The following is a 13,106-nucleotide window of genomic DNA, read 5'->3' as shown; positions in this document are numbered from 1 at the left end:
ATAGAATCATAAACGTCATCATTCTTGCCACTGTGCTATTTTCCGCTACCTGCCACCATCTGGTACAAATAGGTTTCTGTCTCATTTTCTACTGACAAAAATAGCCACCGTATTTACAACTTCCTGTAGCTCAAGGCACTGAGAGTTATGTTTTCTGCCTTTTGGACATAATCAGTCCTCCCTAAATACTTCACTGCAAAGACATGAACAGTGAGCTTAGAAATAATTCTCTATGTAGATAAGAAATATGTAAATAAATGATTTTCTTGTTGAGAAAGTAAGATTTTCTTCTCTTACTAAAGCAACATGCAGTGAAATTAAGTTTTAAAGTTCTATTAATAGTTTCTATTACTTTAATAGAAAAAAATGGGTGATAGTAAGAAATAAATTTTTACCAAGATAACATCGGATGTTGTAGCATACCCAGCATTTGCATCATTTTTAAATGTTAGTTAAAGATATGCCATAATACATATGTGACATGAAATGGTCTTGTAGAAAAAGATTCATGTCTTATATAAAATTATATATGGCACCGCATTGGCTAATTGATTCCCATTATAGTCAATGATCTGACAATGAAGAGTATTGTAAATCTAATATACAGGAAGCAAAGAGGAAAAGAGGTTTAAAATTGTGATGTTTAATTCATTGATGAGTCTGCCTCAGCTCAGAAACAGAATACAGAGAAGATGTGAAACAGAAACAGGAGCCATGTCATGCATCTCTTTTGGCACTTTTTGAGTTTTAGTCGCAGAAAAACAGAAACCTTAGAAAACAGCTGAGCACAATATTAAATAGCATGAAATATAATAATAATAATAATAAAAAGAATACCTTACTTCTTGTCCATGGTCGTTTTCTCTGTGTGAACAGTAATGTACACAGTCCTGAGGTATACAGGTTCTCATACATACTAAACACAAAAAATACAATGTCATGTTGGAGTAAGACTTGAAGTTGACTCAGCAGCATCGAGAAAAGGTCCATTGTACAAACTTAAAAAAAAAAAAAAAAAAAAACAGCTCACATTTTCATGTACCACAAAAGACAAAAACCATGCAACCTATTATTAGTGAGAATAAAGTGAATATATGAACAAACTGATTGAAGAGTTATGCATGTTTCTGAATTGTTGCATAAAGTTTTTACAAATCATAATGCCCACAACATGATTTTGTTTGTGTAAAGTGTGTGAGAGAGAGAGAGACCAACAGCACAAAACTAGATCCAAATTGCTTCATCAATTTGGAAATCAATGTACAGGATCCAATTGACCTTTCTAGAGTTCGACTGTCACTATTTTAGACGATTAAAAAGAAACGTTGCTGCACTCCAGAAATCTTACTGGACGTAACAAAATATTAAAATCCTATTTTACTGTTTTGAAACTAACCCTGTAGAGTTTTCCTTCTGTTTTAAGATGTTATAAACATTTAATCATTACACAGTATAAATGGGATGATTAATGACTTTTTGCAAATCAAAATTACTGATTGCAACACACACACACACACACACACACACACACACACACACAGAAATGCAAAGACAGGCTGAATGATCATTTCTGTTTGAATCTGCCAGACACGTTTCACAAAGTGTAAAGCAGTCTGGTACTGCAGACCAATCTGTGATGCTGAATCAGCAACTTACCAGATGGTTACATGAAGACTTCATCTCCAGAAAAAACAGCTTTGGTAATTTTGTTATAAAGGTTCTTAAAATGACATGATTCATTTAAATTAACAGTTATTTATAGGTTGAAAAAATAGCATACAGCCTAAAATATCCAGGATTCTTGGTGGTATACTGTACAGACGTTATACTCTTAATTCCTTGGATGGTGGCAACTTTGTAAAGACAGGAAGGCTTTATCGAATAGAATTGATGTATTGTGACGATGACACTGTCTTGGGTATTCTAGTAATTACACACCTTACACACATGCGCACACACAAGCAGAAAGAAAATGCACACACACACACAAACATTTGAACAAATCGGTCAAACTAGCAAACTGCATTCACTCATGAAATTCCCTGAAGTTGCTTACTAGTACAAAATAAGATAAACTTTCCAAATTGGCCCCAATTTGTGTCCTTCATCTACTGACATTATATTACTAAGAAGTTATGGTAGCCAACACCACCTACTGGCAATAACGATACTCCATTCACCATTATTGAATATTTAACAGTACTTGTTTAAGTGAAAAGGTGCAATCTAGATTAAAAACAAACTGCGTTGCATAAAAATGTAGCCGAGTACATTTTCTTTGCCTTATCTATGTTTTCCTCTAAGGTGAGGTAATTTTATATCCTAGTCAATGATCTACATCATTATCACCACAAACACCTTGTATGTGCCTACAATAGCAACACTACAGGCTAGGTTTAGGCAGCACCAGCACATAATAACCTACAGCATTTGGCCTTTAACTACCTAGTTTTGTCTCAAACCCCTTAATTCAGAGACCTGCAGCGCACAGACGGAAAGTTCCACTTTGACGGTCTGTCTAATAAATATAGAACCATCTTCAGGTTTCAAAGTCAAGACAGGATGTGAGTGTGGCCGTCACACTGCTTGACTCTCCTCTATTGGTTGTAAACATGCAGGCTGGGTCAGTTAGGGCTCCACGTAGGGCAGTGAGGGGCTCCGAGGCACATGCCATTCAGAAACGGATGAGGGAATCAGTGTTAGGAAACTTTGGCTGCTTTAGGATCAGCAGTGGTCAAGGATTTGTGTCTGGTCCACTGTTAGAGTTCAGGGTTTGAGACGAATCTGCTGAACACGGTTCAGTTCTGTCATTCTGTGCTGCCTTTGCGCAGAAGTGCTGCTGCTGTGATTGTCGTTCTCCTTTGAGCTCTTCCGCCTCCTCCTCTTCATTAAGAAGCGCCACCTCTTCTTTCTCCAAGACAAACTCCAGGGTGGGCCCCGTGGCTGCCCCCTCCTCCAGCTCCCCGTCTTCTGCTAGCCGGAGTTTGATGTTCATGCCGACTGTTTTTTCTGTCTTATCTGGACAATGTGGAGAGAGAGAGAGAATCAGTATCAGAAAAACAAAAGCAGAAAAAAACAAAATCAGAAACAGAACAGAGAAAATAATTACATCTGAGACAGTAACTATGATCTGACAATATTCATTACAAGGGAACAAAGTGCCTGTCTAAACAAAAAAGATATATATAAACAATAATAGAAACTAAATCAATTTTGCTTTTGGATATAATTGCAGTTCACCTTCAGAATAATCTGTATAATTTTAAATTTGCCATTGGTGAGATGCATTAATACATCAAAATACACAAGTGTTGTGCCCCACCTACAGGCCAATCAGTGCATTGTTAACAAATCAAGAATAAAACTGCGTGTAGCAAACTATAAAAAACATATCAATGAGCCACACCATTGGTGGGTGACCTGTTCCTTCATAGAGTGAACATCACCACTGTAGTTGCTTTTGAGTCACATCCCACACACACCTTCCTGGTGGTGCCTCTAATACTCACTGGTGCACCAAATCCGCAGCTGAAAACAGATCCCAACAAATGCACTATTTACGTTGCCTTTTTTAGAAATAAGATTCGTGACCCTGATTTTAAAATGAAATAATGAAAGACAGACTAACATTATTGGATTTTGTCTTTTCATGGGATTTGTTGACAATAACAAAAACGTAGAAATATCACCCGGTGCATCCTTTAATCTGCCTCCTCCTGGTTCTCACCATGTCCAAGCTGCCTCTCCTTGGGCAGCAGCAGCACATCTACGTTTTGATGTTCCTCCAGGGCAGCTGTGAGTACAGCACCCTCGTGGCTGAACAGGAAGACCAAAGGCATGGTGATGTCTTCAGTGGAGTCGCCGTCCCCAACCATCTGGAAGAGCGGCGTTTCCTCGCTATTGCTCCCCTCACGGTGGTCTAAGAAAGAGAATAAAGGGAATAATTAGAATCATTTAATTTTTGTGAGCTCCAGCTTTTGCAGTATTTGGTTGTCATTCTAAACTGTGCATATTGAGATGTGAGATGTACTGTAGGGAAAAATTGATCTGTTGCGGTGGAGGTGATCCTCACCTATGAAGATGACTCCTATGGCTCCTGCCTCCTGCAGCCAACGAGCCTTTGCAGCAAACATGCAGTCACCACGCAGAGCCAGAGCGATGTGGCCTTTAAGATCTACTGCATTATCTATCGGCCCGCATGCTGTGTAGGGAGAAGCTTTCACTATGCTGCCCTTCACCTGCAGCACAAGAGTTTGTGTTAATGCGTCATGGTGGTTGCATTTGAAAAGAAAGAGTGTGCAAATGTTTCCAAAAAAGGACATATGTCATCATTTATTTTTGGACAAAACAGGTAACATTAGTGTAGTTCTGGAAAAATGGAGAGAAAATATTGAAGTTTTCTTTGTCTTTGTCATTATGATCCAACACCTGTTTCTTATAAAAGCTATACAGCTTGCTGGGAGCTTTGATGTTGATCCTGTATACTATATTATTGTAACATCAGAAACTCACCCCGTGCTCTTGCTTGGTGAGGTCCATTCCAAACTTGGCAGGTCCCGCGGTGAGGACTGTCCTACCCAGAAACGGGGGGGATATGAGCTGAACAACATGAGGAACCACTTCCTCCTCCTCTGGTGTCTGGCTCACCTCTGCCACAAGTTTAACCCGGTACACTCCTTTATGCTCCTACAAAGATTAATATTTTGAAAAGTGGATTGAAAATGGGCTATTTTAAGACATTGCTTTCCCAAAATGTTAAGTGTCATGTTTTAAAGCAGGGAATCTGTATGAAAATGTCATCATCAGTTCAAATTTATTATACTTTTACTTAATATTATAGTAACCTAAATTACAGGCATCATTTACTCTACTAACTTTGCTATTAACCCAATTCTTATAAAACATTTGGTAATCCATTTACTATGATTGACATATTTCCCTTTTCCCCTCACTGCTGGAGATCTCATGATACCACAGGGGGCATGCTTACTGCTTAAGAAAACCCAAAATTGAGGGTAGCAAAGCTGATGAAATGGCAGAGAAATCAGTTTTTAATAAAAGGCTCTGTCATTTGGTTCAAGTGCCTTATAATTTTCTAAATCCGTGTTGCTCAAAGCACTGTTATTTTGTGCAATTTTAGAAATATAATTGGTTCAGCAGCAGGTTATTTTTTAATGAACAGCTCCATCAAAGCATGCTTAAAACATAGAAATGCATGGTTCAACATGTTTCAGTGCATCATTGAGAAAATCTAAGCAGCCAAATAGACTGACTCAGGTCTTATAGTCAGGAACTGGAAACATCTTTGCATGATTTAAAATTGTGTCATTAAACCCTCTGAAAAACATAGCAGGGATCTTCCTTCTCATTACAGCTAGGATTCATTTTTCTGTAACTTCAGAGAGCACAACAATTTACTTTTACTGCTACTACTGCTAAGCATACTAAAAATCATAAAAAATATGAAAAATGCTTGATATTTATCCATTTATTTAGCCAATAAAGAGGGCTTTTTAGATAAATTGGGACACTACAATGTTTCTGACTCATTTGATCATCTCTCTTCAGCTTCATTTAAAAAAACAACAACACATTTCTCCTTTCATAAAATGATCTTTTTAAATATCTGCAAGTCCACGATTTCTCATTTGACATATCAATAAATAAAATGAATTACTGAGTTCCTTCAGCTTTAGAAATTGTGGTTTTAAAGCGAATCAGTCTGGACTACTGAGCCAAATCTACAAGGATGTTTTCTGTTTAAGAGGTCGTTGGGACAATGTTGAGGTCCAGAGGGGATAAAATATAAAAAAAGCAACAAGACAAGCAGAAGTTCAGGTCCTGAGATGAGTATAAAGTAATCAAAATACCTTCTGACTCCCCCTGTCTCGTGCCATGACCTCATTCAGTGGAGTGAGAGAAATGCCCATGCTTTTCAGGAACTCCACTGGCTCCATGCCGTTATCGTGGAGTGGTAGTTCAATTTCCCTGTAAAGTATAAACACACCAATGTTAAAACTCAAAGTAATTACGGCTCCACTCTAACATCAAAAGCCTCAGGCGACGACTGGACACACCTGACAGGTAAAGGGTGGAAGGCTCGCCCCACCCCAGTGAGGTACTTGTAGCTGTCCCGGATAGTTTTGGCGAATGAAGGGTTGTTGGGAAACAAAGTCTCTGTGCTGGGACAGGAGTGTGTGAACAGATCCTCTTCTTGAGAAACAGGAACACTTTCCTGGAGCAAAGGACACACAGTTAACACTTGTCAGCTCATACACTCATATGTACATTAAGTCACATATTAAAAAGGTCAGCAAATATTTTAACTTTGCACTTGTCAATACATTGCATTGTAATAAAAGCCACACATCTATACATTGATATAGCCATAATGTAATAACACACATAATGTCAAATCACATTCTTTAAATGTAATACACAATAATATACAATATCAAGTATGGCAGCAAATAGTTATTACTATTTATGTATAAATAATAAAGTCTTAACAGACTAATAATCATTTTAGACAGAGCTAAACTATCCTCTTCATGAGTGTTTGAAGCTTATATCAGCTTGAGATCCAAAATAAAAAATAATATGTGCCTCTGCTCTCACTGTATTGTTGCCTTGACAGGATGGCTGGGTGGTGGAGAGAGACACGGGGAGAAGGTGTGCCTCCGTGGTAAAGATGTAGTCGTCAATGTCAATGGGCAGCTGTGTCTTCTCCGAAAACAGCAGGTACAGGTATTTAAACATCTCTGCCAGAAAGAATGAGTCCATCCTACACACACACACATTAACATAAATAAACACACACACACAGAAGACATTATCACACATGAATGAGAAATGTTTTGAGGCATCATTACAACAGTTATTTCATCAACAAAGACTGCACATCTTCTAAGGTAACTCTTCGATGCGGGAAGTCTACAAAACTGTCCTTGACAATACCTGTCTTCATGCGTCCCAGTGCGGACATCTTGCACAGCAGCAAACCCGCAAGGCACCCTGGCGTAGGCGTTGAGCTTTTCCACGATGGACTGTCCCACTCTGAGGTAGTAGGGGTCACCAGTGGCCTGCAGAGATCACAGTCTCAACCAAACTCACACGGTACAAAACGCTTTGTGTATATAGTACAAGTGTGATGTACTTTGAAAATTATAGTTTATTTCTGTCAGGTTGTTCACCTTATAGAGGTAGTAGGTGCTTTCTGCAAACTCTGGTCTCAGTAGGTGTTGGCCCCAGTGAACTCTGAACTCTGTAGTGAAAGCCTACAGAGATATTAACCAAAGAAAGAGAGAGGAGTTAGTGATGCTGGCTTCTTGTGAAAAAAAAAAATTCTATATGGTATTAAATAGAGCAAAAAATTAGAGATTCTTTGCCTCAGGAAGAAACTTGTGCTGTTTAGTGACTTGGTAAAGCATCTCATGAGTCTCAATAGCTGGTTTCAGATCTCCTCTCAAAACCTGCATGGAAAAATAAATGTCACACCAGGAATATGTGCAACAATTTCTATAATTAAATTAAATCACTAACATTTGTCGACACCTCTTTGTTAGCACCTTCTTCTATGTTTTAATGGCGGTAAATGTGATTAAAACAGTGCATCTTAAAACAGGATTACAGACCTGTAAGCCAGGGAAGAACGCCAGGAGAGAGTCCATCCAGCTGCGCACGCTCACAGTAGGGTTGTGCATGTGTACATTGAGCAGCAGGGGAGGCTGACTTATGTACTTCATAATGGCACTGTAGTGCTGTTACAGATAAATATCATGAAAAATATATAAGAAAACACTTCAACCCAAACAATCGCAATTTCAACAAAACCAATGGGTGGTCAATGATGTTGCGACAGGGAGCACAATACAGTAGATGGATATAGATTCACATGGGGGATGCAGTGATGGAGAACCTACAATGTTGAACCTCTCCAGAAAAACATTGTCTCCGAGAAGAATGTAGGCCTTCATCAGATATTCGTAGTATGAGTCGATACCAGCACCAACTCCACTGTCTGCAAACACACAAGTAACAATAAGAATTACATTATGGTCCATGCATACAGCTGTTAATGTGTACTGTTGTGTATTCCTGAATTTCTTTTGTATCATCTTAATCCACTGTGTGCCAACATGTGTGGCTCCACTTTTCATCTCTCACCTATATGTAGGCTTTTGATTTATTTTGATTGTTTTACACTATGAATGAGTGTGTTATAACTGCCTCACCTCTCCGGACCCATTCTCCATTATGGATATTGATGACTGTCCCCACCAAGTCACTTCCTCTCTGTCTCCTCTCCCAGAGGACGTCCAGAGCCTTCCTTGCATGCTCCTGTAAAACAGTAATAAGTGTTATGTCCTTAAAATTGTTTGTGGTAAGAACAATTATATTGTTCACATAGGTTTTCAGCTTCCAACAACTGACATCAGTTATAGCTAGATAAAATTTGTAATAAGTATTTTCCCATTACATACACATAAAAATGAAAAAAAAAAAAAATCAAAGACAGGCAGAGGAAGGTAATACCTCAAACACAGACTCCCCTGACAGTCTGCTGAGGGCAGCAAACTCCAGGATCATTGTTCCTGCACAAGCTGTGCAGGTGTCAGATTCAGTGCCTGTGCGTGAAAGTGGGTTTAGGACTCCATACCGCAGATTCACCTGGAAAACCAAAACAGAAAAAAAAAAATTCATTTACTTAACTAAAATCTGAAATATTTTAGTCCCCCAGTAGTGCACTGACTGAAATTGTTCTCTATTAATGCAGTGATTTGACAGTCTGCTCCATCTGCGTATAATACATTTGAAATAAAACCAGTGATATTCAACAGTAAAATAAGGAATACCTTAGGGTAAGGAAGGCCACTTGTGGTATTGAAGGCAGGCAGTAATCGATGGCCCAGCTCGTTGGCCATGTGTAGGAGCTCATCTTGATACCACTGCATCCTCTCCCCACGCTGACGGAGCAGGTCAGCCATCACGTGGGCTCCCAGAAGCCCTCTGTGGAGAATTAGGACAACGACGACATTAAACATAAAGATTATTGTGGGTGGTTTAGAACCTGAGAAACCAAGTCTCGTAACATCAGCTGTGCTGATGGGAAATTGAAAAGCATTCACTCAACTCTCATGTTGTTATACATACAGATAATAAAATAATATATAGTAAATCAGAAAGGTTTTTTATACCCCAGAACTCTGATGTTGGTCTCAAACACAGACACCACCACGTCGTTATCCAGGCGTACATCCTTCACAGTCTTCCTCACTGCATCTTCAAACTCATCAAGCTTGTTTAACACCTGCTCATAAAGACAAACAGACAAACACAAGTTAATGTACTTGCAAAAGGAAAAAAAAGGCCCAAAACAAAAGCACAGTGAAAAACATGCCCAAAGAACAATCAACCAGGCATGTAAAGGTCTGCTTTGTTGATATATTTTAATACTGTATGTGCAAAAACATCGCGTGCACATTTCAAAGAGGCTACAAGACAACAGCAACACAACAGCTATTACTGTTTTTTATTCATGTAAGCAGAGGAGAAGCAAGTGCTCACCACCAGGGTATCGAGGGTGTCTATCAGTGTGAGAGAAAACCTACGGAAAAGGCAGAGGAGAGGTTAGAATGAGAGCGTCTGCCGCAACACATTACAGCTGGTGTCCCACTTTGCCATTGATCCAGTTTAATTTTTAATGAACTACCAGCTGTTGAACCTTGAATACGTTGAATTTACAGTGAAATTACATTACTCAACATGTACGGTGCATAAAAGGATGCTTTGTACTATAAGTCCATGATTTAATGCCTTCTTGTAAATGTCACTGACTTAAATTAGCATCCAATTCTTGTACCCCTGAGGAACTAGAGAATCTTCTACTCCATGTCAAATTAAATCTGTTTGGAGATGCACAGCATTATAAAAGCAATGATTACTGAGTCCCTGTCTTCTTTGAAGATGCAAAATACCATTTCAAAAGAGATGACATTACATAAATATAGCCTTTTACATTCTCTTTAATATGGATACAATATTGCAGAAAATGCATAGTTTGAGAGATAGTCGTAGAAAGAATTAAATCCATCATTACAATTCTTGGTGAAGGCTGAATCTTGAAAGCAGGCAGAGGATGATGTGGGGTTAAATCTAATAAACTAAGAAAATTAATATGTTTTGATAACATTTAGTTACTTTTTACAATCAGCAAATTATGAGTTTAAAAGAGACTTGTAGCACAGCTCTATGAAAGAATATGAAAGAATACTCTAAAGAGACGCAGCACTCATAGCACTCTTACTCTAGATATTAGACTTTAAAAAGGCTTTGGTCTGCATTGATGCCAACTCATGCATTAAAAATACATGGCTTGTTTCCTTTAGGGAATTTAACTGTTGTGGCTCTATAAACCTCACTGGGTCTTTCTGGGCTTCAGATGCCAGTGGATGATGAACTTACTTCCCCAAGGAGTCGTCTATGTCGCCTCTGTTAGGCTCCTGGCCACGGACTCTCCCCCTGCAGCTGAGAGGCATCAGCTCGTCTGCTGGATAGGCATATTTCTGCAACACAAACAACAGTAACTGTCTATCTACTGAAAAGATCTCATTAAGAGAGCATGGCTGGAAGGCTGAAAATTCTCCTCAACAGAAAAGACGCTGAGAGCCCAAGGCTCAATACTTTCTGCATCTGCTATATCACTAGTGGTACTGTTTTGTTTTCCACTCACCAATTTTCCCATGATGTATCTGCTATTCCAGGACTGAGCATCAACTTAAAAATGGTATCCTAGATTTAAATCCGTTTTAATGAGATGGCTTCAATTAATTTTGACTCTTGGTACTGAGAGCTACTGCCTAACCTATAAACTAATCATGCTGTTATATCTGCTTATTAGTTTATCACACATCTGTTGGTATCGGTGAATATGTCGGCCAATAAGTAACAAGAAACTGCAGTAAAGAAATACAAAGTTCAGAAACAGTAACTGTTTCTAAACTTGTGAGAGCTCTGACCAGTTTATTTTAAAACTCACTATATATATCTTTGTCTTAATTATTTGACAAACAAATATTTATTTTTATTTGGATCTGTTCGTGTTATGAGTTTAATAAAAATTACTATCTGCTGGTGTATTGCTAATTATGTTATTTAAGCCCTCAGATATTGACAATGGCGTCAAAAATCCACTGCTGAGGACCACAACTAAAAGTCACTGAACTCAGGGGACAAACATCTGCAGAAACAATGTAAATTCTATCTACAGTAGCTGCTATAATATGAATTAATATCAAACAACAGCACTTCATTCATAATGAAAAGACACTCTGTGTATCCTGTATTTCCACAATTCTACTCACCTAAATCTGATCTTTGTGACCAGTGCTAGTATCTGCCCCATCGCTTCTTCCCAACATCTCCACAGCTTATCTAAACATCAGTTTCTTACTAACACTTTGTTGTGCAACCTACAATAAATCTGCACTCGATTTGATTAATGTCATCAATTATTGCACCTTTGACTCACGCACACAGGAACGTGCTGCTTCTTTCTCCATCTCGCTCCCTGCCTGGTCCTGTATTTTTTACTCATATAGACACAGTTTACATATAAAACTCTGAAACACTGGGTGAGTCAAACCATTGCTTACTACATGTAGGTCAATACTGTCAAGACTACCCGGAATCACAGGATGTTAGCAGCTGCAACCACATTCTGCAGATCTGCTTTCGTCACAACCCCACCACAGCAGCGGGGACCCTGCCACTGACTCGATGTCTGAACGGCAACTTGCAACATGCAAACATAAATGTAGTGGTAATAACAATCATTACAAAGTGAATACCTTACCATGTAACTGCCATAAGCATGATCAAACATTTCAATGATTTGATCCCTACAAAAAAGGGGGAGAACATGTATTAATTTAAACAGATGATGACACAAACGCTGTGATATTCTTCACAATCACACATAAACAGTGTTTTTTTAAACAGTGTATGTACCTGATGACAGTCTTCTCCTCTAGTGTCATGCTCTGGCTCTCTTGACATTGTGCCCAGCCAAGAAGACTGGTGATAAGAAGGGTCTTGAGCATCATCCCAGTGCCAGAGAGGTGGCCCAGTTCCCAGCAATGTGTATTTCCTTTTCTCCTCGCGTAATCTTGCATTAGTTTAAGCTTTAATATGGACAAACAAACTCCTGTCCTTTGTCCAACGCCCACACAAAGTCAAACAGTCCAGCAGGCACAGCTGTCCTCCTTTAGACCCCCGATCAACCTCATTTTTGTTAGAGAGTTGGCTCTAGACGTCTTGGCTAAACGTCAACAGACGTTAGCTAGCTCCAGGCTCCATTTTCATATTTCCACAGTGGTTGGTCTGTGATTTGAGCCAGTCTCGTTACAACCTCCGCATGCCCACAGAGCACTTCAGATGACCGCTATCCATGTAAACAATAGAGGCAGCGAGCTACAGCTGTGCCCCGATAAACAAGAACTGTTGCCTGTAAAGGAAAACAAGTAGGGTCACAAAGCACCGGCTAGTAGGAGAAAGCCCAAGCACATCTTGTTCAATGTAGAAATGTGGATAAATATGAAGAAAATAATTAGGTAGTTACCAAATTAATGGCACAGTGTCACAGTGTGGCTAACAATCGCTAGCCATCCCAGTCCTGGGAGGATCCTTATTGCTAGGCAGCTAACAAGTTGCTTTCTCCCAGTTAGCAATGTTAGTTGGTTAGCCTAACATATAACTATAGCGTTAGCTAGAGAAAGTACGCTAGACCACCTCTGTCTAAAATCAAATAGTTTACTTGCCGTGTGAAACTGACAGTCATACAATTAAATGGTCGATGACACGTCGCCAAGTATCATACAGTAACCTGACGTCGAGTACCGAGCTGTCAAAGTAAAGGCAGGCTGTCTGTAGCCGTTCTGTGGGATTTTCAGCCCCGAGACAAGCATCTCAGGCAAGGTTTACTCCCACACAGGCCAAGATGAAGTTTCCCCTTCAACAAACTCCATTCTTCACGTGCTTATGTTTAGGTCATAGAAGGTTTAGACTAGGGTAATGCTGCGGGTTGCAGTCCTATTTGTTTCTATTCA

General features: G+C 39.2%; 1 protein-coding gene across 2 annotated transcripts; it reads right to left on the bottom strand.

The window, feature by feature from the left end:
- Positions 1-623: 623 nt before the first annotated feature.
- On the bottom strand, positions 624-13,106 carry si:ch211-282j22.3 (ER degradation-enhancing alpha-mannosidase-like protein 3). 2 transcript variants are annotated; one of them, XM_044334645.1, is made up of 21 exons: positions 12,620-13,106; positions 12,010-12,505; positions 11,520-11,900; positions 10,465-10,565; positions 9,568-9,607; positions 9,198-9,310; positions 8,856-9,009; positions 8,536-8,670; positions 8,235-8,340; positions 7,923-8,020; positions 7,635-7,760; positions 7,389-7,472; positions 7,194-7,277; positions 6,958-7,082; positions 6,619-6,784; positions 6,078-6,235; positions 5,871-5,988; positions 4,513-4,686; positions 4,073-4,238; positions 3,728-3,919; positions 624-3,018 (listed from the first exon to the last, which is right to left on the bottom strand). In XM_044334645.1, exons 3-21 carry the CDS (start codon positions 11,559-11,561, stop codon positions 2,735-2,737), a joined length of 2,466 nt encoding a protein of 821 aa, XP_044190580.1. In that variant the 5' UTR covers positions 11,562-11,900; positions 12,010-12,505; positions 12,620-13,106; the 3' UTR covers positions 624-2,734. The 2 variants fall into 2 exon arrangements, with proteins under 2 accessions (XP_044190580.1, XP_044190579.1); XM_044334644.1 differs by having other exon boundaries at positions 11,855-11,900.

Source organism: Thunnus albacares, chromosome 18 (assembly GCF_914725855.1).
Source record: "Thunnus albacares chromosome 18, fThuAlb1.1, whole genome shotgun sequence".
NCBI lineage: Eukaryota > Metazoa > Chordata > Actinopteri > Scombriformes > Scombridae > Thunnus > Thunnus albacares.
The sequence above is the reverse complement of the archived record's forward strand: the minus strand, read 5'-3'. Positions and strand labels throughout refer to the sequence as shown.

What these genes read in the sequence shown, in the direction of transcription:
- si:ch211-282j22.3 (XM_044334644.1), bottom strand. Translation starts at nt 12,173, where the DNA reads ATGCAAGATTACGCGAGGAGAAAAGGAAATACACATTGCTGGGAACTG. An exon ending in ACACCCTCGATACCCTGGTG is followed by an intron (nt 9,311 to 9,567) that starts GTGAGCACTTGC and finishes CTTTATGAGCAG; the next exon opens with GTGTTAAACAAGCTTGATGA. An exon ending in AGCACAAGTTTCTTCCTGAG is followed by an intron (nt 7,278 to 7,388) that starts GCAAAGAATCTC and finishes ATATCTCTGTAG; the next exon opens with GCTTTCACTACAGAGTTCAG.